We start from the raw sequence: 26,860 nt of genomic DNA on the forward strand, positions 1-26,860 counted from the left end.
TCTACAATATATAATCTTCTTATAAGAATTTCAACTTTTCATTTCAACTTTTTTTTGGTTGAACTGTATATAAATAACTTCATTGAAGCGAGTTTCCTTCGTTCAACGTTATGTATATATATCTCATTTCAAGATTATAGCTTCTTGCGTATATACCAGCATACAAGTCTTGATTTGACACTTTTTTTCCGCGTCGACTCAACGAGACGCGACTTTCGCGGCGGAGACGTCGCTCCCGCGAGAGTCCGGCACGCTTATCTAAGAAATTGAGCTACGAAGTAGCGGTACAATCTGGATAATTGCTCTCCCATTCCTCTCTCTCTCTTTCTTTCACGCTCTCTTTCATTCACACTGTATGCTTCTCCCTTCGACTCTCTTCTATCTCACTACAAATCAGATCGCGTATGTATAAATTCAGCGTGACGGGACTGGACGGTGTTTCAATCGCACGCAGCCCGAGTATTCAACAAGACCTCATTCGTGTCTAAATTCGAAATAAAAGTACAACGTGCTCGCGTGACCGCGCGATGTTTAGAGTCGGCCTGTTGAAGTTTCGTTATTTGCATTCGAGTTGCACGTGGTACTTCCACCACGGTGCCCCGTCCAGCCCCGGGCGCCGATAGGTAACGCTATTTATTCTTTAACGCAATCTTCCACCTCGTCCCTTCCGCTCGTCGAGAATTCGTCCGGCCTGGTCCAGCGGTAAGGATCGTCGTTCGGAGCAAAAACTCGCAGACCAAGCCGCTAGTAACTCTTCGCTAACGCAGAAGCGCCTCGTCGCGTTTCGTCGACTTGAAAACAAAAAAATCGCTGTGATCGTTTCCTTTAAAATGCGTAAAATGACACATACGCAAGTCTCGGGCTAAAATTTAACACAAATCACAAGAAACGGATTTTAACGGGTCGACTGAGATCTCCGGTTAAATGGGAACGAGTCGCCGACTTGAATCTCTCGTATTGTCAACATTGCCCACAGACACAGCCCGACAAAACTTAAACAGGGACGAACGGATCTCATTTTCAAGACATCGACTTTTTTCTCCTTAAGAGACACTCGGTACGTCTTTTTTCCTACACAATGTTCACGCCACTCTTGATAATTAAGAAAACACAATTCTTACACTTCATTTCTATTCCTCATTTAGGCGGTGTACTTTTTTTCTTTTACTTGCCTCGTCAAACTGTCAACTGTGATGGTTTACACATTACATGACACGATCTTACGTTCGGCGATAATTCGCTTACGATTCTGCAGACAACAAAGAACTGAATTCGCAGGGAAGGCTTCAGTCTTCCTTTCAAGGTGAGAGCGCTCGCATTCGCATTCGGGAGTTACCCGAGAAAGGACGTAAACTGCCAATCGGAAATACAAGAAAATGTCAGAAGATTCAAAGCTCGAGGAGTAGCCAGAATTTTAGGGATTAAGGCGAATTGGTAATTCTATTTTTTCGCGATAACCGTACAGGCAGGAGAACCCTAATAATGTCCAAGGCAAATATTTAGATGGCAGATCCCAACGCGAGGATAAGTCTTCGTGATATTTCAAGTACGGAATCAATATTCATCGGAAACAATAGAGAGGATAAGAAGACACACCTGGGTACTCGTAATAATAATTTAGATGCATTTACTGTTACCTTTACCGTTAGACAAGGCAAAATTTATTTATTTGGTCCAAGAGATCTAAAAAGAGTAAAAAAAAAGAAAAATACAACATATATATGAATTAAATATATTAAATATGTATATATATTAAAAGATTTCTCCATGCATATAAATCTTGCATTTTTAAAAACGTCTACGTTTCTTTTGTTGTCAAAGAAAATATACATAACAACAGGGTGAATATACTCAATGTGCTAAACTCTCATAAGCAATCGCGTTAAATGTACATAGTCCGAGTGAGTCGTATAGCGCGTATTGTTAATTTACTAGAAAATACATATCAATGATATTCCTGATATATGTATATATATTGATTTTAGATATATATTATGTTGCGAACTGGAGTCTTACACAACGCAAACAATTTTGGATATTCCCGTCGATATATGCTATCGTAATCTTCCGTAACAAATATCGTAAAACATAACATATATACATGTATGTATATACGTGTGTGTGTGTGTGTGTATGTGTGTGGGCGTTTTTTGTGTGTATGTTGTGTTTTCCGTGTTTATGTGGATATAGAATATTCAAGTGTGAACTCCTCCCACTATAGCGAGCTAGTAAAGTCAACACACACACATACATATTATGTATAATGTATATTATATCTAGTAAAGATTTGGCGTATACTCTGTAGTACGACTGTTAATAGTTGTGTCTGCCTGAATAAGCAATAAAAATATACAAAAGACTGAGCTCTGTTAACGCGCGGTACATATATACATACATACATATATATATATATATATATATATATATATATATATATATATATCACTCTCTCTCTCTCTCTCTCTCTCTCTCTCTCTCTCTCTCTCTCTCTCTCTCTCTCATTTTCTGTTTGTTTCTTATTACGAATCGACTAAACTCGGATTATGATCACCCTGGATATATCTTGTACGCGGTGCACATGCGCGCGATACAAGTGCGTCGAGGCGAAGCTCCGCGTGTCTCGTTCGCGCCCTTGCGCATCACCGTGTCTCCTCTTTTCGATCACAACGAATCGTGGTAGGACATCAAGCTTTAATATATCTACTATAATATTTATATACTGCCACGCGAGCGAGTCGCCGTTTCAATTTTGCATCTTCACGCATTTCACACGTCGTGGTCGATCGCGGGACAATTCGAGAAAGCCACTATCGCGATTTCAGCGCGAAGGAAACTTGGTATCGTTATGCCTGAGCCTATCATTCTCTTCCAATTGCTGACTGCATCTTCGAGCGCAAAGATCGTACGTCACCTTTTTCTTGCATACGTCACTCGGCGGCGGCGTTCGTTCGAGGGAACTCTGAACAACGGATTTAACTTTCACATCGTACGCGACAAAGAAACAAATGGATGGATCGACCGATCGATGATGTCGATGACGACGATGAGCACACGAAGGATATTTTCACGTGTTCTTCTCTCACGAACGAACGGATGGAGGATGCAAAGACTTAGGACATCGAGGAACAGGGTAGACGGGGCGAGCCCATCTGTGTGAGTACCCTGTCGAGCCACTGCAGCGGCCCGTTTAAATGCAGCTCGATCCAGCAGGGAGTCGAGGTGACTGTCTGCCGGCGGTATTCCGCGCCCCAGCCCTTCACGAAGCTCATCCGGATTGTGCACATACGCGTCAACTGGTACACCGCTTCGAAGCCCTGCGACACCGACTGTGAGAGCAACGCCGCGAATTCCTGGTTGTTGAAGATCTTCAGATTGCATCCTGCATGCCAACAAAAATAAATTTCACACCGATTCCGAGAACAACGAACAAAACACAAGTCATCATATTATTTAAGTAATTATTGTTTTATACAGATAAAAGACGTTAATTATTCGTTGGAACAATAATTACTAAATAAATCAGATATAGATGGATATCATCAAAGACGGAAAACGCACATGGAAGATCTTGAAGACTTCCGATAAATTACTAATTCATATTTCAAATAAGATTAATTAATAAATACGGGGAAAGAACGGAAGAAAATGTAAGAACCCAAGCCAGCTGATAATTTTCAATCCCTGTGTTAATACGCTTACACAAATCCAAAACAAGGAGCATGGATAAATTCGTAATTAAAAAAACTTGAAGAAGAAATTATCTTCAAACTAATATATACATATTGAAGGAGGCAGTAATTTCTTCGTTTACCTGGCGGTATTTTGCAAACGGTGGCCGGGTGCCAGCCATAACGCTGATTGCAGTTCGGACTCTGCACGAAGATACTAGAGTCGCTCAAACACTCGGCGAACACCTCGCCACCGATGTAATACAGCCTGACACCCTTGCCGATGTGTCGTCTAGTCTGCTCGACCACCGTGTTGCGATTCACATTGGACAGCAAGCCGAGGCAGAAGCGCTCTGAATTGCTTGGATCGGTGAAGCCATCCACGGTTATACTCGGCTGTGACGCGTGAAACGTCTCGCCCACTCTCGTGTTTAACTCGTAATAACTAATTGAACACCTGGCAAGCAAAGCGAAGGTATTACGAGTGAGTAGCGCGTGTGGCGTGACGAAGAGGAATCATAAGAAAAGCAGAAGCTTCACATCGCGGATATTATGCAAATTAATTCGTCGGTTTTATTTCCGCTTTTTAATATTCTTACGTTAATTTTTTATATCAATCTCTTATCCAATTTATCTTACGTCAATATTAATCCTATCCAAAGGGGGATCTTCGTTTTGTAACTTCATCATTGTCTCGATTCGCTCGGAAGAGAATTAAAAGTTTTCGCGATCGAAATTGTCTCGCGGACAACGTGCAACGTATTCTCCTGCGTCTGTTTATGTATTTAAGAGGGTACACCACGCGCGTTATCCAATAATCAGTCGGGTTCTCACCAAAACGCGGGCTCGCAATACATAACCGGCTGCGCGTCTACAGGGCTAGGCGACAAGCGTGACAGGGACATGTTATCGTTGTGGTCCATATTGTCGCCGTCTTCGCTAATGTAGCCCGGCGGCGGCGTATCTGCCGGCGGATCCATGGATCCTGTGGCGGGATGAGGCGAGCCCTGCACGCTTCCCAAGCTCCCGACGCTCGCCGGACTCGTTGCCTGCATGCTCTGAACATAAATAAATCCATGGTGTCACATTTCCGAATCTGACGGTCCGTTTCCTTATTATACAGCATAGGATATTGTAAACTATTCATCTACAGAGTCTAATATAAAATCGATGTTATGGGATATATGGTTTGCGCATGGAGCCAAATAATATATTAATTATCCATATTTATAACATATTATTTATAACGTATTTATAGCGTAGACGAGTAATTAAAACAATAAGTGTGATAAAAATGAGTTTCTTCATGGGGCAATAAATTGGGCAAGCCAACTTGTTAACGCGATCCGTTCCAGTTACCGACCTGCATTCCTTGGTACGGATTATTTGGTTGCTGCTGCTGCTGCTGCTGCTGTTGCTGCTGTTGCTGTTGCGAGGACTGCGGTATCCCCTGCTGCTGATTGTGCTGGTGATTCAATGTCGCGTGGAAGCTCGTGTTCTCCGGCACGCTGACGCTGAGCTCCTCGAGGGAGGTGTTATAGAGAACGGTGTTCTCGTCGCTGGCTAGGTTGTGCCGCGGCACGAGAATGGCCGGCAAAACTGCAAAGTTTCGTGCGCCGCGATATAGTCACGCGATCTAGTCTCGCTTTGCTTACGGTCGTAACGGCCGATTAACAGCCCTCTCCCGAGAAAGAAGAACGGAAATAGAGAGAAAGAGAGAGAGAGAGAGAGAGAGAGAGAGAAGGAAGGGAGAGAAAGAAAAAAAGAGAACGTAATTCGAGCAAAACGGATGCCGTTGATCGTCCTTTCACCCTCACAGGGAGGGATTTGGTATAAATTTTATCTTTTCTTCAACTTTTGTATAAGTAAATTAGAGGTTTAATTTTGAGGCAGTTTTTTCTAATGGTAGTTGCGGTCTCTTTAAAAAAATGGATTTAAAAAAACCACTAAACATTTAATTCATACAACAATTATATCCTTGTCTAATTTTAGAATGCTCTAGGATAATAAGGTTTTTATGTTCTGTCTGCCCCTTCCCGTCCCCGCGTACCTGGCGTTTGTATTCGTTGATAATGATAAGGGTTCACGCAGACCTCGTCGCACTTCTGGGTGAAGGCGTACTCGCAGTGCTCGATCGCCCTCAGCTCGTGGTGCGACTGCAGGTCCGGCCAGCGCCAGAGTCGGCAGTAAATCACGTGCGGCAAACCGCCCTTGCCGCGAACACCCTGAACGCCGTTGTCGCCGACACCGCCCGGGCTAGGCCTGTGGAAGAGTAAACAAAAAACTCACGTTACTTCCAGAACTGCGAATTGCAGAACGAGATGGAATCCAGAGGTCGAGTCGCAACCTTTTTCGAACGTTTATCTATATCGGCTCATCCGAGATTAACGTATGGATTTTAAAATCCCCACCAATGACGAGAGAAAATCCACCAGTGGCATTTAATAAATTCGAAATTCACATTACGATTTATTAAATTTCTATCATATTGATATAATACATTTGTTAAATTGATGTATATATTTTTATTTTAATAATAAATTTGTAAAATTCAAAATTTACATTCCGATTTATATAAATTCGTATTTATTAATTTATTAGTTTGACATTTATTAATTTCTTTAATATCCATATAACACGCGCATATACGCGCGTGCAAATTGATTTATCGGAATTTTAGGAGTGCGCGAGTTAATGAAAGAGTTAAAAAATCTTTCCACGCGAAATTACGCATTCGTGAGATTCCGCTTCTCTGATCAAATCTGGCTACGGCTGGCTCTACCGGCTCTACGTCGCGTCATGCAGCACGCCGGAAGCGACGTGTCCGCGAGGAAAAAGAATCCGGCTGGAATTCGCTGCGCAAAGCCTTCCGGTGAAGAAATTTCGCTGGACTGGCGCGAGATCACGCGTTTCGTTCTTCCGTGCGGATCCAGGTGCGTAAAACAAGAGACGAAGGGGAATCGAGGTAAGAAAAACGCGGCTGATTGTAACAATGCCCGTTTAGCTTGTCGATATTTCCGGCGGACTTCGAGCCGATTCCGTTACAGTTGCGTCACATTTGATGTTATTCGTCACGTACGAATACATCAATACCTCAGAATTGCGCGATAACCAATTCTATAATTCAAACGGACGAGGAAGAAGACATTTCGCGCATTCGAACAGGAGAAAAACGCGCACAGAAGAAAAAGAAGTGTCGAATCAAGACTATATACGTATATATATGCAAAAATCTACTGTATAATCTTGAAATGAGATTATATTGCGTGAAACGAAGACAACTTGCTTGAACAAAGTCCTTTACATATAGTTGAACCAAGAAAAAAAAAGTTAAAAAAAAAGTTGAAATTCTTATAAAAAGATTATAAATTGTATACGAGCATATAAATTTTGATTCGACACTTCTTTTTTTTCTGTGCGTGTCCGACAAGACACGTGCGTGAGAGATTCGTCGGATTAATTAATTAAGGAGAACTCGGAGAGGAAACCGTCTTATACATTCACGAGAAAAATAAAATGCTATACGTGAACTCTCAACGAATTCTCATCTCGATGCTGATAATCGCAGATAACGCTACGAAGCGACGTCGAATATCCCAATCCCAGGAGAGTGTCGATAAAAAAAAGTGTATAACTGTAATATTTTTAAATAAGATTTTCGTCTCATTTTCTTTATCGCGCTACATTTTAATGTAGACAGGAAACTTCAAGCTCAACGGCTCAGGTTATGGATATGAATGAACCCACTGCGCAACATCAAGACGCACCATCTGATTTGTACACTGAACCAGATCAACAAACGATAAGAAAAAAAAGTACACGTGACAAACAATTATTCGTTTTATTTTTGAGTCGGACTGTTGCGCCATTAAATTTGAATCATATAAACATGAATAAAACGAATAATTATTTGTCAGATGCCCTTTTTTTTCTCTTAATCGTCGGACATAGGCCTCCCCCAAAGTCATGTGCTTGTGGTGCTATAATGCTACGTTTGCTCTCATTTCGATCGGGAAGTGAAGTCTGACGTTCGCGCGAGGATAAGTCGAGGATAACTCGAGGATAGCTCGAGGATAACTCCGAAGAGACGACTGGTCGAGATATAGGCATCGATAAACGATAACGCACGTATTATATTATGTGCGAGTGAAAAGAATTACGAGTGAGACGTTACGGGGGGGGGGGAGATCCTTGAGGCGATGTAAATGATAGTTATTGGCACAGGCTTGTCCGCGGGAGCGAAGACCGCGTTCGCGGAACGGGTAATCGCGGCGCGGGTATTTAATTGCAAAATTCTCGCGCGTGCAATTTCGCTCGTTCCGTCACGCTCGCGTAATCTCGCGTCGCGCGCGATTAAAGAGCCGGTACAACAGAGTAACGCAAAGCCCCCTCCCCTCCCCCTATGGAAAAGAGACTACCGATGCCTCGTAATTAAGCGCGAGCGATTTGCAAATGCAAAGCCTCGCCGGTGGCAGTCGGTACCCGCAATTATCGCTAGCGCGTGTCCCCCCGAGACGCAAAAATATATGACTTCCGACTGTGCCGAGGTCGCCCGCGCCTTCTCTAATTTAAATTATTAAGAATCAACGAAAAAAAAACTGCAGAGGAGGTATAAAAATATCGGGATTTCGTCATCGCGTAAATCTTTAGATCTTCGCTCGACTAAAGATGCACAGGTTAAAATCTTGGTGACCTGCGATACTCGCCATTCCGAGACAGATGATCTCTCTCTCTCTCTCGAAAAAAAAAAAGAGAGCCGGAGGTGTCTCAGAAACGGCAGTTAGACCTGAAAGTCAGACCGCGTCTAACCAATGTGTAATCACGTGGATAAACAAATCCTTTACTGCTCCGTAAGACGGAAAAGAGACCGAGATCTCCAGTAGTCAAAAATCGAGTTTATGAAAATTATGATGAGATTAGAGACGTGTAACGTTTCTGTTGACGCATAAATGCATGAGGTACGTCACGCAGCCTTGAATTCTTTTCTTTTTTTTTTTTTCGACGTATTCGCATCTGCATTCTCTTTGCGCGAGTGTGCGTGCTTGCATGCGTGTCACCGCCTCTCGATCTCCTTTTTTCATATTCGTTTCCCTATATCGCGTTCTTTACCTCTCCCCTTTTTCCCACCGGTCTCTTATCTCTCATCTCTCTCGGCGTTACGCTCTCAATTATCGTTTCTACGTGACACTGCACTCTGTTACATAATAATATGGAAAACGCTCGCTCACGCGACTCGTTCGATCGTCTCTCCTCGCCGGCACGTCGAGCATCCAGTATCCAGTCGCGAGCCGAGATCGCGAAACTTGATCGCGAGACATCTCGGCGACACGCGGTTCTGGAGGTTCCTCGCGCCGCGCCGGAAGGGACACGGAGAGAAACGCGGTCGCGCGAAGAACATTTCGCATCCACACCTGATGTCTCTTTCTCTCGGTCGTTACGTAAGAAACGTTACGACGACGCGCTTCGGATTCGTAGCCGCTCGCCGCGTTAGGTAATAAACCCCGCGACATGTCGAGGAGCTTAGGCACCCATTGCGTACCTAATGGCGTGTGGCAAGACAGTCGGAACGAAACGTTGCGACGCGCGAATCCCGACCAGAGTTTCTTCGCGACAGCATCCATCGACCGCGTTAATCTCTCGCGGTAACTTCCACGTAGTAGATAGAGTTACCGAGTTAAAGTCCTCGTTCTAATCCGATCGCCGTGATACACCGTTAGATTTGTAGTGTCAAATTATACTCAATTTGAGTCATTTTTATAATCATTATATAAGTCGTCACTGCTCCTATTCGATATGTCGTTAATTTAACTAAAATAATATTAATTTAAATAAATCAATGGAGTTTTAAAATAATACTGTTCCGCGTGTTAAAATTCATTCATCAATAAATTTCGATATAGCATAATTAAAAATAATAAAATGTTATTTAACTCAAGGTATTGGTTTAAATTTCATCTTTTAATATTTAACAGTGTATAGCGATTGAGTTTATTAGCAGAAGAATGTCACTGCAAAAGTTACGAATGAGCGTGAATTTAAAATTTTACCCGACGCAGCGGGGTGGAATTATCATAGCCCCTAATAAAATTACGTCTCGCCTCGCCTCGATCGTTACAGCGTAAGATAATAATCGGAGATAAAATCGACGGACAGAACGCTACCCAATGCGCGTGAAAGAGATCAGGAATCTTCCGCGCGCGCGATTCCGGCGCGTGAGAATCTCTCCGTCCCTTCTCGTTCTCTCGGTTCTCGCCGCGAGTTCCGGCCTCGGAGGATGTTTGCGATATTTCAGGAACGGCTGAATATGCGTCTGCAGCCGCGAACTCCGTACCATCGTGTCCTTGTCTCTCTTTCTCTCTTTCTTCCTATTAATGAACGGGCTCGCCTCCCGTGTCGATGCGGAGAATTAGACCGGAGCCTAATTAAACCTTACCCTGCGGCGACGGAATAATCGCCTCCATTAATAACTAATAATGATCGCGTCTCGTCTCAACCTGCGTCTCGATAGCGTAAAAAATCTCGGAGAACCTAATTCGAGAGCGTTTAACGTCATATTCGGCAGTGTCGAATTACTCAATTTGAGCCGTTTTCAACCATTCCTATAACAGGTCTATAGGTCGCCACTGGCTCCTACCTAATATACTGTTAACTTAACTAAAAACTAATGGAGTTTAAATAATACTGACGCGTGTTAAAATATTAAGTTTCGATACCACATGGTAATTAAAACTAACAAAATGTTACGTAAATTATTTAACTGAAGGTATTGATCCTATATTGGTTTAAATTTCATCCTTTAATATTCAAGTGTACACGTTTTGTCCGCTGGATCGAATATATAGCCGAATTAACACGTGGTCTTCATCTCATACTATTCGTCGCGTGGATATTAATGTAAGAATTACCGACTTGAATGATTCATGTCAATTAATCTACACGATGGATACTCGGAACAATCAAAAGAGAAGCGAACAGCTTTCGTTATAACTTTTGAAGAGGCAATGAGGCCACAATGAGGCAAATCTCTCTGTTCGCCTCGACAAACAATCTTCCGGGCTCGTGACTCTGCCCTATATACCTCCTCGACCCCACGAGAAATTAAAGCTGGAAGTATTGTCGAACGCTGTTTTAAACGTCACCTGTCGCGAGTCGCAGAGATTTTTTGTCGTGCCGCGTACCGCAACATCAATGACAATGAGTTTAATAGTCGTCAGAGATATGACAGAAAGTACGCGCGCACTCATGTTCAAAGAGAAAAAAAGAAAGAGAGAGAGAGAGAGAAGGGAAAGAATACCGTGCGGCACGTGAACCACAATGGCTGCACAAGGCCGGTTTATGGCCGCTCTACACACCACGGATAGTCGGAATCTCGCCGAGAGGAATAGACCATCCGCGTAAAGAGACAACCCATAACAACCGAATTATATCGTTATCGATATTCACGTTATCGCTCGTCAAAATGCAACGTTCCGTTATAATCGTTTAGCCTCGCGCTAGCTTTCATCGGTCCCCCATCGGGGATCATCGTCAATAGGGCGGGCTCGGATTAAGATAATTCAAGAATGCCGGTTTAGGCGTATTCCTTTAGCATAATCGCGACTGATCCGCGTCCGCCGCGCCGACCGGACCGTCGCGCGTCGCCCAAAGCGAGTTCGCGACTGTGTAAACAGCAGCGTTTTGCTCGAGTACTCGTTCGAAAACGCAGTTAAGCGGCCTAGCATAAAGCCCGACTACTTGACTACTAGCCCCGGTAGGTAAGCTACCGGTTTCCGTGTAAACCGGCCATTATCGCGGCAGCTGCGAACCGCGAGAGAGAAGAAGAGGAAGGACAAGAGTGTGTGGGATACCGCGCACTTTCGAGATACGCGATGCGCGAACGCGAGAGGGAAGGGGGTGAGCGAAGGGAGGCTTTTTTCCCTCCTGCGTGGCTTCTGCCGCGTGACTTGACCGTCATCGCGTATAATTTCCTCCTCGGATTTCATTTCCGCGAGATATCGTCCACGCTGCACAGATCGATACATCACGGAACGATCCAGCAGCAGATCCACGATAACGGAGCTCCGAGGAGAATCAAAATTTTCAAGATTTTCTTTTTACTATTTACGGAGATTTCTGACTCAACTTTGCCGCGAGGATTTTTTCTTCTTATCAAAAACGTATCGGTTTTTCGCTGCGGAATATCTTAAGTGAGCACACTTCTCCTTCACTGTTAAAATTATATAGTGTCCAATTATACACTCAATTTGAGTCATTCAATCATTCCTATAGGTCGCCACTGCTCCTACTCAATATATCGTTAATTTAACTAAATCAATGAAATTAAAATAATAAATTTCGTCACACATAACAGTAAAAAATAACAAAATATTATTTAACTCAAGATATCAGTTTAAATTTCATCGTTTAATGTTTAACAGTGTTAGTCGGTAAAAAAAAATTAGCTATTTTATTAGCTCCCTTTAAATCCTCCAAATGTACGCAATGTGAACATTTCAAGCTCAATGATCTCGTCGTCGTCGACTTCTACGGTATCGTGCCACAACTTCAAAGGGAACATTTGCTCAGACACCAGCTATCTCCAACCAATAAAACTGAACAACGGCAATTTAAATTCTTGGAACATGGATCTCCGAAAACGAGTTTGTGCAGCCATTTAACCTTATAATAACTCCCTCACGCATCTTTAAATTTCTTAATTAACCTCGTATATAAAACCGAGGCAAATATGTAGGATGAATGTCGAACCCGAAACCCGGCCGTCGACTCTCGTACGGAATGGCGTATATGATTCTATTTCAAGCTTCAATTTGTGCCTGTGGACTTGTGCCATTTATTTTTGCAATTTTAACAAAATATTCTTTCTAGCAAAGCAAATAAAAATTTTGCGCACACATGCAATCAATATTGAAAAATAAAAAAAAAGAGCAATACATATTACCGAGTAAAGAGCATAATTATTTTCATTTGCCTTTTTTTATTATCTAAAAGTAACAATCCTTTTAAGACTCCGTATCCACTAGCGTGTAATGTCCGCGGATGAGGGTTAAAATACGCAATAATTAGCAACAAAAAGCACCGGTGCGCACGTAAATTCTTAATCAAAGTGTAATTTACGAGAGAAAGGCTTGTTCGTCGGGTCGCGCGGATGTCGCGAGGACCGAGCGCAAGGGTATTACTATGCGAACGCACGGGAATCATGGCGATGAATTTTTCCATCGGGAACGAGAGATAGCCCGTTTGTACACACGCATGCAAATCGATTATGCGGCCGTGCGAACTGTAAATACCGATATTCTCCGTTAATCGGAACCGCGTGTGGGCTCGCGGAGGGGCAAAACTCCTTCCTCGAATCGTTCTCCAATCGAGAATCGCCTCGTCGCGTAAGTATACTGGCATCTCGTACAATGATATTCCCACTAATGTCCTTGCAACTCGCATATACGAGAGAACGAAATAACGCGTAGCTCTCTTCGCTCCGCTCGGCGCCTCAAGGAGATATAACTTATCGTGTCGGTTACACGTTACGTCGACTTGTCTTATCGACCCGGTCTTTTTTTTCCTCCAAGACCTCTTTCTCCGTCCGCTTCTTATCGGCCCGCTGCCACTGGCTACGCGATAATCCAAATCTCCCTTGAAACTCTGTTCGTTTCACGCGCGCGAATTAAGAATCGACCGCGGAAAAACGTTCGATGATTTAATCCCATTGTCAGAATCCATCGTCATCTCGCATCTGGTAACTGTATTATTATCTGAAGCCTGCATAATATCTTTCGGTCGAATATGTTTATTTATTTTAAGAAATTATGACATCAAATCGCGGTAATTTCTCGCTCGATTTGACACCAGCGTGAGACACAATATCAAAATTCACGATAAACGGGCAAAGGTAAAAAGTAACATCTTCACTGTAACTTGTATAAGGTTGTTATTCTCATATTCTTCTTTCAGCATCTTATTCCGCGTCTTTTGCTGATGTTGCAATTATAATCGTACTACGTGTACTAAAGGGACCTCTTTTAATCTTGTTTATACATAAATAAATAAATAAAAAAAAGCCCTTCAAGAGAGAGAGTTGATTAAAATTATTATATAAATATATTGCCATGCACAGAACTGCGCGCGAGCGCGTGGATATAGAAATGATATATAGTAGGTTCTGAGTAACTTCTAAAAATATACATAATGTTCCGTATAAATATTCGATATTGATCGTCGTTCTACAGATGATTGATTTTTTCGGAAATTTTTCGGCTTCAACTTGAACTTTCAGACAGTCCGCTGTTAAACGTGAATTATTCATGGAATCCTTTACGCAAGTCGAGAAAATGCCATCTTAAATTTTTAAAACGCAGTCCCGATAAAAATGTTCGAGAATAGCATACTATAATAAAGATTTGTTATTAAATATCTGTATCGAGCGTGTCGTCGAGTAAAATAGGCAAGGGTCGAAATAGATAAGATTGCTAATTTGACACTGTTAATTAGTTGAACGCTTCCTCTTAGATGCCTCAATCCTATAAGCTGAATAAAATTTCACAACTTTCGCGCTTTCAGATTATAAGCTCCGCACGTGTCTTTGTTAAAATATCTTGGGACGTATAATCGTATCGCAATCGTTTTGTTCATTCGGGAGAAAGTATCGCGTCTCTCGCGAGCGCGCGCTAATGAAATATCGGCAACGCGCGTCAATAATATCGATATCCGAGAGGGAACTAATGAAAAAGCCCTCTCCCTCCCTCTCTCTCTCTCTCTCTCTCTCTCTCTCTCTCTCTCTCTCTCTCTCTTCCTTTCTGTATTCTGGTATGTCTTCCATTTATTTTCCACCGTGGAACGAGACTATATTACAGCCAGCCTGTCGCGAGCGGGAAACGCGAGAGAAAAACGCTTTCCGTCGTTAATAAAACCACTCGTATTGCTCTTCAATTGCCAGGAGTAAGCTTTCAAACGTTACGCGAACTTCATACAGCTGTCCCAAAAATATCGGGGATGCGAAAAGGATACCGGAGCGGGGAATTGAAACGCGAAACACGTCATCCCGCCCGCCGATATACGTTGTTAACTCCAATTTATCGCCGCGACGTGTAATTAAACGAAATCCCGTCGACAATGCGAAATAAAATTCGGCGGGTATTTACGGCGCGTTCCGCGTTCCGCTATCGATTCGAAGGGACGCATCGCCACCGCCGCCGCACCGCACCGTTCGGGATGCAAGTCGCTTTTTGTTTCGCCTCCTTCTTTCCCGCGCTTCCTCATCGTCGACGCTTGCCATGCGCTTAATAAAACGGTTGTACACCGATGCAACCTTGAGTCTCAAGCGACTGATACCGTTCCACGGCACGCGAGTATAGAAGTAAGGAAACGTCGTTTATATTCAGATATAGAACATCCGTCCTTTTATCCGCTCGTATAACGGAATTGATCATTTCGTATTTAAAACGTGGAGGAAAATGACGATTCGCAAAAACTGATTGAGAAAATTTCGAAAATTATTTTGGGATATATGCGGTATTCTGTACTATAAAGATGAAGATGTATTCCCCTAATGGCACACAAGTTATATAAAAGTGCTTGTCATATACACCTCGCTTTTATTATCTCTCTTCTTTTCCATTCGCCGACTTAAAAATTTAATAGATCTTTTGAAAAAGTTCGATCTTTTAAAACAGATCGATTTCATAAATACAACAATATTTCCCTCTTCTTTCGCGAAATATCTCACCTTGGAATTCTATTTCTTTTATCCGCACGGGGTGATTCGATTCGTCGTATGCGATTCCTTTCACTGAAATCGAACGAGCATAAGGTCAGCCGCGATAATCAGTCGCGGTGCGAACGAAGTGCGAAGTAACTTTTACCGCGGATAATGTATTAACAAATCGCTAATGCTATTATATGTATACGCGTCTATACGTATGGCGCATTTCACCGTTATTGCGCGGCGCGACCGCGACGAGACGAACCGCGCGCGCAACGGGATACCGCGGGGGAACGTCGGCCCTTACGTAACTCTCCGTCTCCCTCGCGCATCGCACAAATCTACACCCTTTTCTTTTCTCTCACCGACCGGACGAGAGACGCCGTACCCGTCGAGATCGGTGCCATTAATTCTCGTCGCGAATTATTCGCGTCAATTGTCTTGCGTAAGCCAATTGACTCCGAGTCAGATCAACGGCTCTGAGTATAAGGCTGGGTGGATACAGATGCATTTCCGAGATGAAATCTTTCAATCTTTGCCTAAATTGAAATATGACGTGATCCCCTTAATTTTGTCGGCGAAAACAAAAGAAAGATGTATTATTTAGTTTTGCAGAATTGTCTTCTCACGTATTTAAAAGAAACTAACATTTATAAAAATTTACGGATGTACCTTCAATTAATATTTAAATATATATTCAGATGTCAATTAAATATATATTGTTAAATCAATATGAAAATAATTTACACATTTACACTGTGTCCAGATATAAAAATTATCTTTATACTGATTTAACAACGTATATCTATACTTATACAGAAATATTTAAGAAATTAATAGACCGCTAGATTGTTTAGGGAAGCGATAAACGCGACGAATATGCAAAGAGGTTCAACGGCGCATCCCCTTCTTTATTGTCCGGTAAATCGCTTCTGCGTCGCCGTGACGTAAAAGACGCGGAATTATATTTGCCGTTAGAAGCGAACACAAGAGTCGTAGATTTAAGAAGAGCTCCTCGAATGACAAACCGGATAAATCCGCCGTCGATCGAAGCTCGGCTCGCTCCGGAGACGCAAAGTGCTTCTCCGAGGAGAAGAGACGGTCCCAATCTATTTCTATAAGATTCCACCTCGCGATTTAAAAACGAGAACGGAGCAGTTAAACGAAGCTTCCCCGCCCCACGTCTCGTCGCCGATAAACTCCTCTTTTCGCATCGAATAAGAAGAAAAAGTTCAGCGATGACGCGCGCGTTGGAGGAATAAATCAAGGTGCTTTCTTCCCTCCCGATGCGATTGACCCGGTCGTTGAATCGCGCGCGACGCGATTCGATATTTTCCAGCGACTTGCAAAATATACGTTGTACTTATATGTCCACGTCGCGTCGTGCGGACACGAGTATTTTCCTTTGTTTTCTAAATCGCGAATTATTGAGACGAATTGAACGAGATCTCGATGTTTATAACAGTTGTGCGCATCGAAGAAGGGAGAACTGGATTTGACGCTTATAGAAGCAAAAAAAACAAGAATTATATAATGTAAAATTCAACGCGACCCACTTTTTCTCTCGCGGAGCATTTAAACGAGATGACGTTCGAGTTGATTACAGTCGATTATGTTGTTTGACAGAAAAAAAAGAATGCACCGCACGTAGCGCACTTCACATTTATCTTTGATTTACCGTGCCGGTATATAGATCGGCGGTATTTCTCGGCGCGCACACTGAGCACCGGACGTGGCCGCCGGATATTCTGGGTTTTATTTGGATAATGCGAAAATCGTGTTCAATGTCAGCCCGAGAGAATTAGACGGCTGTATTTAAATAGTATGTTGAAATAATACACGGTGAAAATATTCCCGGTATATATGGAACTTTATATTTAACGGTTCGCGAGAATAAACGGCAATGGTATTAGAAAGAGATGAGAGGAAATTAAGAGAAATAACGAAAACAGAATTCGCGGCAAATTGTGCTTTCCCGCGCGATTCTAGCCTGCATTTTCAATCTTTCCAGAATAGTTTGCCTACTTAACAATCGATAATTATATATAGCAAGGGATATATAATTATATATAACGAGAGATACATATATCTCTCTCTTTCTAGAGTGAACCTGAAAATAATTATTTTCCATATACATTATTTTTTAATCGTTTAAAAATGCGACATTTTCCTCGAAAGAATTAAGATCACTCTTTTATTCATTTTTTTTCTTAATTTCGACATTCCATTTTTCAAAGCTTTAATCACTATCTCCCCCTCCCCCTCGAAATGAGAGATGCACGCCGACGATGGGAAACGCCGCGGATTCGTTCCTGTGGTTCGCATTGTTCGCAACATGTTTCCTACGACGTTATTCCGGGGACTTAATTTACCTTCTAACGGGGATCGAATTAACGTCGTGTCTCGCGCGCGCATATCATCCAAGTCGAACCACGAGGACACACAATGCGGTAACGCCAGAGTTGCTGCTGTTGCCGCATCGACGCCGCATCGCGCATCGCCGGTTTCGTTTCGTACATGTAAGTAACGCGCGTGATTAGACAATAGACATCGCGCATATGTGCGCGATACACATAAAATTCGGGAAGTTGAACAAAGTTTAATTTCCTCGATAGCTGGGAACACTCGCTCCGCTGTTTGCTGATTTTGTAAGCGAGGCGCGCGTTATGCAATCACGTTACAGTTATTCGGGAAATTAATCCCGCGAATGTCCCGAAAGCTCCACGAGTTTTTCCAATATTAAATCGAGAATGAGTGAAAGCGCGCGAACACACGCAAAAGGTATAATATATTTCTATAGGCAATACGTTTTACAAAAAACAAACGATCGATATTCTAAGAGATCACATATTTGATTTGTAAATTCTAAGGGATCATATATAGTACTTGCAAATTTTCGATACTTGATCGATCGGAAGGGCTTTCATTTAAAAATCGTCTTGGAGCCATATTTCATGATAAAATTTAAATCAATATCTCGAATTAAATAACATTTTGTTATTCCTAACTATCCAAATTTATTATTTTAACACAAAACGAGACATATTGAGTTGGAGCAGTGACGACTTACAGAAATGATTAAAAATGACCCAAATTGAGTAGGTAGATATAAATTTGACACTATACGAGTAGCGTTTTCGACGCATAATATCGTTCTTCGCGGATATCGATTTAAGACAGCATGTAAACAAACCCGTTCGAACAAACTCGCGCCTCGCGCGTTCTTCCGCGAGAGCTGTGGGTCGTCGACGGATTACGGGAAACAGGAACTGATCGGGCGTAATCGCATCGATCGTTATCTCGGTTCGATACGAATCGGCACGCGCGCACGAGTCGGCAGGTGAAGCGCGCGTGTTGACAAACGCGAGCGAGAGACGCGGCGTGCAGCGCACGCGTTTCGAACCAGGAGGCACCGAGGAGGATATCTAGGCCGCCGCCGTTGCTGCTCCGCACCGTGCGGGTAGTCAAATATATCGAAATCCGTGGGACGTGCTGACGCACTTCGCGCATCATCTGCACGCGCGCGTCCCGCTCGCACGTGTCCCCGAGACGCGCGACGAGATTCATTAGAGGAGCGCAACGTGTCGCGTCGCAGGGGCACGCGACGTGGACGGGGCAACGTGTCTCTCTCGTTACCGCGGCCGTTGATCAAGCGTGTTGCGCACGACGTAAAAACATTCCACATATTCCCGTTCGATTCCGATACGTCAGTCGCGATCGAAGGTATTACTTAACGCTTTCACTGCCGGAAGCAGTTTATTTCTTACGAAGAAAAGCGGAGGGGACAGCGCTTTATTCGCGCGAACGTGACAAGGATCTCGGTAAACTCTATATCGAAGATATAAAGTTACGATTAGAATATTAATTAGCAGTCAAAGGGTCACACAGACGTCGATGGAAATATATTCATTTGGTACACTGTCAAATATAAGGATGTTCAAACCGACATTGTGTCAAACAACATTTTCCTTGAGTTAAATAACATTTTAGTTATTTTGAACTACCATACGTGCGTCGAAATTTATTATTTTAACACGATGAAACAGTATTATTTTAACTTTGTTTTAGTTAAATTAACGACATATATAGTAGGAGCGGTGGTGGTGACCTATAGGAATGGTTAAAAATGACTCAAATTGAGTTTAATTAAACTATGAATTTAACAGCGTAAACTCGGTAAAAGTTTTAAAAAGGCGATATAGAGATTAGTGACACGTGATAGAAGGGAAAAAATACCTCGGCTGTTGTGTGTGTTAGAGCTAAATAGACGACAAGAATGAAAATTGCTTAGCGGTTCGGACTGCGAGTTGCATCGGGATTCTGGATAAGAGCCTAACTGTGGTTAGTCGTTTCCAGTCGTTTCCCAATCCCAAGCCGCAGGCGATCTCCTCTCTCTCCCTCCGCCGAGAGACGCGAACTTAATAATAGATTCCCAACTTTATTGTTACCGGCATTTATCGTTAAACCCCGAGTCGCGGCGTTGTCGATCAACGCGATGCCAGCGGGAATACGAGCACCAGAGAGGTACGTATATATTTTTACATCGTGCAGAAGAAAAAAAACGCACAATGAGAGCGCGATCGATATAGACGCGCGTACGCACAAGCACAAGATTATATATTATAATAAGCTGCATAATAATCGCGCATAACGATACATCTCGAGCTGTGTATATCCACGTCACGGAACCCTCGACAAATTCGAATCTGGTGAATTTCAAAATTCAGATTGAAACGCGCGCGAACGCGTTTTACTTAAAAGAGAATTTCAACTCACGCGCTCTCTCTCTCTCTCGGGGGAGGCACTTCACCGCCGGGAAGGGAAGGGGGGCCGCGAACGAGCCGCTGCGAGAAAATCACCGGCACCACCACATCCGATTACCTCGGTCCATCCCTCAGCGTCGCCGATCGTCGCGAGCGCGCGGCATTCTTTCCGCGTCATCGAGGCCTCGAAATTTTTATCAGATTTCGCGGAATCCTTACGGGGTCTTTTTTTTCTTTTTCTTTTCTCCCTCTTTAACAACCCCGTTCACAAACGATACCTCCCTCGCGCGCGCGACTCCCTCGTCGTCGTCGTCGTCGATCACGGCGCGTCCGAAAACCGTTGGAACGAGCGCGCGATCCACTCGCGCGTCCCCGCCCGACTCCGATACGCCGAGAGGATCGCGCGCGCCTTTCCCGATGACAGGCTCTTTCCCTCTCTCCGCCGCCTGGGTATCCTTGGTCGAGGAGAGGCTCCTCGCCGACCGCGCCGGCAAGCCAGGACTACTATTAATAAAGTTGTCACGCGGTACGCACGCCGCCGTTGCGGCCGCTGCCGCTGGTCGCCGCCGCGACAATCGATTCCCTACGGCCCTACGGCTTCGACCGTATAGACACACGATGTGTGTAAGTACATAAACGACGCGAGAGCGGAGCGCCACGTGATACGTCACTCCGATGTCTACAGGGTCTTTCAAACGACGCGAATAATCGTCGAGATTAATCCTTAGATATAAGTACGCGGGGCCCCTTCCCCGCGTTAGCGAATATTCGCAGAAGAGTTTCCGGACAGCGGGAAAACTGACGTCGATAAAATTCTCACGCATCCGGGGATTTCTCCGGGGAAAATTGTTTAGAGAGAAGAAGCTCGGTCAGAGTCAGAGATCATAAAGGAAGTAAAGACGGCGGGGGGGGGGGCATCGACGATCCTTCTTTGCATCCGAGAATTAGAAATATCGCCCGGGAAGGAAATAGGTTGAGTTTATTTATACGCGCATTTCTCTTCAATTAAGGCCTTAAAAACATTGCAAGTGCATCCACGTTTGTCTTGCGCGTTTGCCATTATGGTATATTTCGGTCTGGGACGCGACGATAAGAACGCATCGACGATAAAGATGAGTCCTCATTACGACAAGACACACGTGACACGAAGGCATGACTTAGTCGTGCGTAATTAGGTAATTGATAGTTAATTAGCCGACGTTGACCAAATGTGTATCGCGTATCGCGGCAACTCGTGGCACGTGTGCGTAAATAATTAACGTAAATAATAACTCAAAGAGTTAAATATGCGGCATGCGCTTGACAGTTAATTACGTCAAGTTAAAACTCGAAGAGAACACACCCACGCACATAAGCGAAAGAGAGTTTTGATTAGATCGTAACCAGGAGGTACTCGCTGCGTGAGAAAGGCAAGCGTCTTCGATTCATCAAGAAAGTTACACCTAACAACCTATTTTTAGCCAATCTCCTTTTGCGATTTAGATTCGTATCGATATCCGTATATATGTAAATACGATGGGGAGATTAAATGTGTTTTACGACCGCCGATAACCGACGACAATCACGAGATATAGAACGTGTAATTATTCATGCCCCGCAATTACGCGAATTAACGTAAAATGAATCCTCCCTTATGACGCCCGTGATTATTTTATATAACTAATGACAATGTATCGTAATAATTAAACTGTGCGCGATACGACGCTAATTACGCGCTTTATTGCGTCATACGTGTCCGCTGCAGATGCGCATCGTGATATACATTTCAATATTCCGCGCAGGATAAAATGAGAAGCTGCATATCTTATGGGTAAACAGGTATCGTCGTCTCTCTCGATGTTTACTCGATTATCGTGATCGAAATAATCTTCTTCGCGCGCATATAAAATATGGAAGCGCTACATCGGTACATCGTATCAATTTATCGATTAGAAATTTGGACGGGAAATAACGACAAGGTTAATCGCGTCGGATTGCTGCAACGAGAGAAATGCGGCCCGCGAGATAAAGATTTCAGCGCGTTGCTTATCAGCGTGATTATCGCTCCTCGTCTTTTTTCCGCGTTGCTTCACGCGGATGTGGAAAAAATAACGAACCGCCACCGACCACCGCTAATCGAGATCGTTAATTGTCTCGACAACTGAGTTTGCGAAGATACCATTTTTTTTACACATTCTACGATCAACTGGGGGAACGTGGGTAATTTTACACCTGGATTACCATCTCGCCGGGTTTAAAATCTTCGTACATTCCGACTTCGTTTCCCCTATAGCAGTCTCGCGACCCTTTCAGCGTCTCATACTTGAAACGCGAGACGCTTAAGTCAGCTTACCAGAAAAAAAAGAAGTGCTAAATCAAGGCTTATATATACTCATACTTATATACACAAGAATCTATGAGAGCCTATAGCTTTCCAACGAGCGACACAAGTTGACACGAACGTCGTTCTATCTTTCTTTTTTGGCAATGAGTAACAAAGACAAAACGACACTTGTGTCGACTTCTGTCCGCTTGCTGGAAAGCTCCCTGTGTAATCTTGAAATGAGATACGTCGTGCGTTAAACGAAGACAACTCGCTCGAATGAAGTCGTTTATACGAGTTCAACAAAAAAAAAAGTTAAAATGAAAAGTTGAAATATAAGATTATAGATTGTCGCGTATATAAGTTTTGATTTGTCTGTGCGGTTGTTTTAATTTTTCTGCGAGTCTTCTCGCACCGATGATACCAGAGTGTCACTGATACCGATAGCTCTCATTGATCTTGCGAGGAATCGCGTACGCGTCCACGTGGGACGACACGTCGAAGATTACTCATATATCGACAAAACTGTCTTGTATTATTCGCGGAATACAAACACTCGTCCCGCAAAAAACGGAGCCATCAACGGTCATTAAGGTTGTCGAGTTGCCAAAGCGGAAAGCGACGTTCTTCGCGAATGATTCTTTTCCGTTTGTTTTGCCCGTATATCTCGTCAATGACTTTTTTTCCTCCCCGCGGAAAAGTCGCGAGACACACGCACGCGGGCACGCGCGCGGAACTGGAACGGCCGCCCCGCGTGAATCAATTGCCCGTTGTCCCGTGACGCGAAACGAACCGCCGCCGCCACGGAGAAGCTCGATCGTTTTATACGCCTAATACGCCTCTCGTGACGCTCTCGTCGTCACGAGTTCACGACGCGAAACATGTGAATCGTCCGCACGTATAGACGTATATGTGGGTGTTCCTCGCGACGCACTCCCGAGGAACTCCCGACTACTGTATCACGTTCCATTTTCAGAATTTCGACGCGATCGATGCGTCCACGCGTCGGCCGCCTCAGGAATATTAGGAATTATATTCAATTTCACCGAAAAGCCAAACGCGCGTTTTCTCTCACGATTCACTTGTTTGTCATAAAACACAACGGAAATTTGACATCGTTTGTCGAACAACGAGGCGCTCTCGACTTGAAACGAGGAGTGTCTTTTGTTTTGTATGACGCGGCAGTCAGTGTGCCAATGGGATCCTGATTCCTGATTTCGTAGAAACAAACTTTGCAAATGATTCTTCGGAAAAAAGGCTGATCTTTCCTCAGTGAGAATTCGATCGACCAACGGAGAGTACGGAGGAACATCGTTTTCTCGCTATTTCTAATTTTTGCGAACGCGGGAGACGCTTCGCGTCGAGGGGAGCTTATCGCGGACGATCGCCGATGCGTACGCTTACGCAACTTACATAAAAATAAAATAATAAAATAAGAAGGGAGATTTTCAGGCGCGTTATATCGCGTATACGCATATGCATGGATGTGTATATACACATCCGCGATAGTTTAATTAGAAAATGTCTTCGGGCGTCGCGTCTATTTTATGGCCGCAATTGATTCTATCGAGGCGAGATCAAAGCGAAGGCATATGACTCGAGTCTTTTATCGAGTTACATCAATATACGGTTCTTCTCCTCGCTCGAAACGAGATATATGTACATCGTTCTCGCGATCGATCGCTTTTGTCTTTCGGACGCCGCGCAGTTGGCTCGAATATACTTATAAAGATTGAGACCCAAACGCGATCGGGCGCATTATCGTCCGGACAGGTATACGATCGGGGAAATCCGAGAACCGTTTGTCATAGGTCAAGGATCATACGGGCGTGTTTCGCGTTTTCGAGCTTACCGGCGATGACGTTCGCACGCTTTCGCGCTTCTTCGCGCGCGCGATTATGCATTTTGCGAGCGATCGACGAGTTTACGTTTATATGGATTGTTTACGAATTGGTTTACTTTTTACGTTTACACGAACCTGTTTCATGTATAGACGATATAACCAATGTGAATTGCCGTAAGTTGGACGATCAAATGATTTCTTTAAACTGTATTTTTAAGCTAAATTAGTCCAGAGATGCATTTCACACGGTTATAATTTCTTTGCTAATTACAGCGACATGAAAGACATGCGATAATACGGGAACATTATTATTTACGTTGAGCCGTTAAATGACAAAAAGCAGTATTGCTTTTCACGATTGCGATATGCGCGCAACATCGATTTCTTTTTCACAGGTATAAAATTAAGATCTTCAAAACCACATCGTTAATTTTCCATAGCGTCCCAAAAGTTGTGCCCAAACTGAACAACAGTAATAACTAAAAATAAAATTGCAAACAAAACATAAAATTTCCGATATTTCAGACGAAATATGAATGCTGATTCATAGATAACTCATTGTTCGCAATGTTTGTACGCGTTAAATATATTTCACGCGTAAACGCCCAACCCCGATGACAGCGGATAGCTCGCGTTTGGAGTTCCATTGAATGCGTGCTAAAGCGATCGCACTTGCGTCACCGTCGCGACCCGGCGAGAGAGGAGTCCTCGCCTCGATTACAAATACGACGAGCGTGCGCGACGCGCGACGACGCGAACGATCGTCCGCAAAAACCCAAGCCTACCGATAATTAGCGAGACTGCGCTGCTCGCGCATAAATGAAGGACGCGCGGAGCGAGCCGCGTATCACATTTCAGTTATTTTACTGATTTTACAGCGAATACGAGAAATTGCATACAGAAAATTGTAAAACCGTCAGAAGTAAAAAAAGAAAATTGCCGAAATTGCAAAGTTAAGAAACCGGCGAAAAGTCAGGTCGATTCGGCTTGGCTCCGGCTAGTCCGGCTCGACCACGTGCCTCCCGCATGCACGCGCCCTCCCCGGGATCCTAGTGTTTACCTGTGCGTGCATGCGCGCGTATCGCGCCGATCGGCCGCCGTTCCACAAACGTGACCCGTGCGTTTCCTCGCGTTATCGTTATCGGCGCGCGCATACGAATAGGTGAGCTACGTACGCGGCGAGAGACGTCGTCGGCGAGATCTCAATAAGAACGGAGCCGCGTGTACGCGCGCGTCGCGGCGCGCGATAGGAAAAGAGGATACGTCATGTGTGCGCACACGCGCAAAGCCAGCCGTCCGTGTGTGCGTCAGCAGACGCGGCGCGCATATGAGGGAGCGCTCGCGCGCGATTTCTCCTCCTCTCTCCCACCGCTCCATCTTTCTCGTTCTCGTTCTTTCACCGTCCGCGTCGTACCGGCTCCGATGTCCTTTTCTCTCCTTCTCGTCTTCCGTCTCTTTCCGTGCATCCCGTCGAGCACATCTCGGATCGACCTCGCGCGCATAAATACGAGGAGAATCAAAACGGAATTTCGGCGAACACCGAATACGGAAAGCGCGTTTATACGAACGTACCTAGGTATAGCGATGCACTTGGTGTTGCAGCTCTGCGTCGTGATGGCCTTCTCGAGCTCCTCGAGGCCCGCGGACTTCTTGAGCTTCTTGACCAGGCTCTTAACGGCCTTCTCGCTCCATTTGTCCTCGCTCTCGGCCTTCTTCCAGCCCAGCAGCCGCTTGACGATAGGCGGGTTAAAGCTGGGCAGCATCGAAGTCATCGCGTTTGCCCTGAGACGAGCGCGCGCGACCCGCGTCGAGGGCCAGGGCCGGGGCCGGGGCCGCTCTGACGGCTCGCGGTCGTCGCGGCGCGCCTAGCGGAAAAGCGAATTTCGCACACGCGAAACGTTTGCCGCGCGCCCCGGTTTGCCCTCGGCCCGGCTCCGGCTGGGCGAGTGCGAGTGCTCCGGCGCGGCTCGCGGATCGGCGGCCGTGTGAGAACGCGCGCGCGCGCGCGCGTGCCGTATACCGATCGCGGAACTCGCTCGCGAGCCTCGTACGCGCAACGAGATCTCACTCACTCTTCGCTCTCGCACGCAGACGGCAAATATTTTGCCACGGCCGCCATAGCCATACCCCGACTCCGGAGCGCGCGGCTCGGCACGGCTCGGCCGAGATCGGCGATCTTCGCCGCCGACCGCGGACTGCGAAACGGATAGAGAGCCGCGTCTGTTTGCTACGTTTACGCGAGTGCGTTACTTCTGTTAGTAACTTTTAAATTGCGGTAATACCTCGATTTAATATCACGCCAACGGGACGTATCATGTACCTACGCAAAATCCGATCGTTCGAGATGACCTCAATGGATTTTTTCCCTCTCACTCCTCAAGTTTCACTCTCCTCGTCGAAAAAAGTACTTTGCGCCGCGTCCGGCGTCCGACGATTCGACCATCCAATAAAAATAGCTATTGTCTAGAGACAAAAATGTCGCTAGTTGAAAACTCTAGATAACAAACTCTACTATTGGACGTCGGTCGCCGGACGCGGTGCGAACGGTGTGTGAGGGTGCCATTACATGGAGCGCGGAAACGCGGAAAC

General features: G+C 44.5%; 1 protein-coding gene across 1 annotated transcript; it reads right to left on the reverse strand.

Annotated features, from left to right (window-relative positions):
- Positions 1-704: 704 nt before the first annotated feature.
- Smox (Smad on X) lies at positions 705-26,418 on the reverse strand. The gene is made up of 6 exons (XM_077400709.1): positions 25,844-26,418; positions 5,719-5,930; positions 5,032-5,267; positions 4,503-4,726; positions 3,812-4,125; positions 705-3,379 (listed from the first exon to the last, which is right to left on the reverse strand). Exons 1-6 carry the CDS (start codon positions 26,041-26,043, stop codon positions 3,111-3,113), a joined length of 1,455 nt encoding a protein of 484 aa, XP_077256835.1. The 5' UTR covers positions 26,044-26,418; the 3' UTR covers positions 705-3,110.
- Positions 26,419-26,860: the final 442 nt, after the last annotated feature.

This window comes from Temnothorax americanus, unplaced genomic scaffold (genome assembly GCF_048541705.1).
Source record: "Temnothorax americanus isolate GAGA-0224 unplaced genomic scaffold, ASM4854170v1 Scaffold1, whole genome shotgun sequence".
Classification (NCBI taxonomy): Eukaryota; Metazoa; Arthropoda; class Insecta; order Hymenoptera; family Formicidae; genus Temnothorax; species Temnothorax americanus.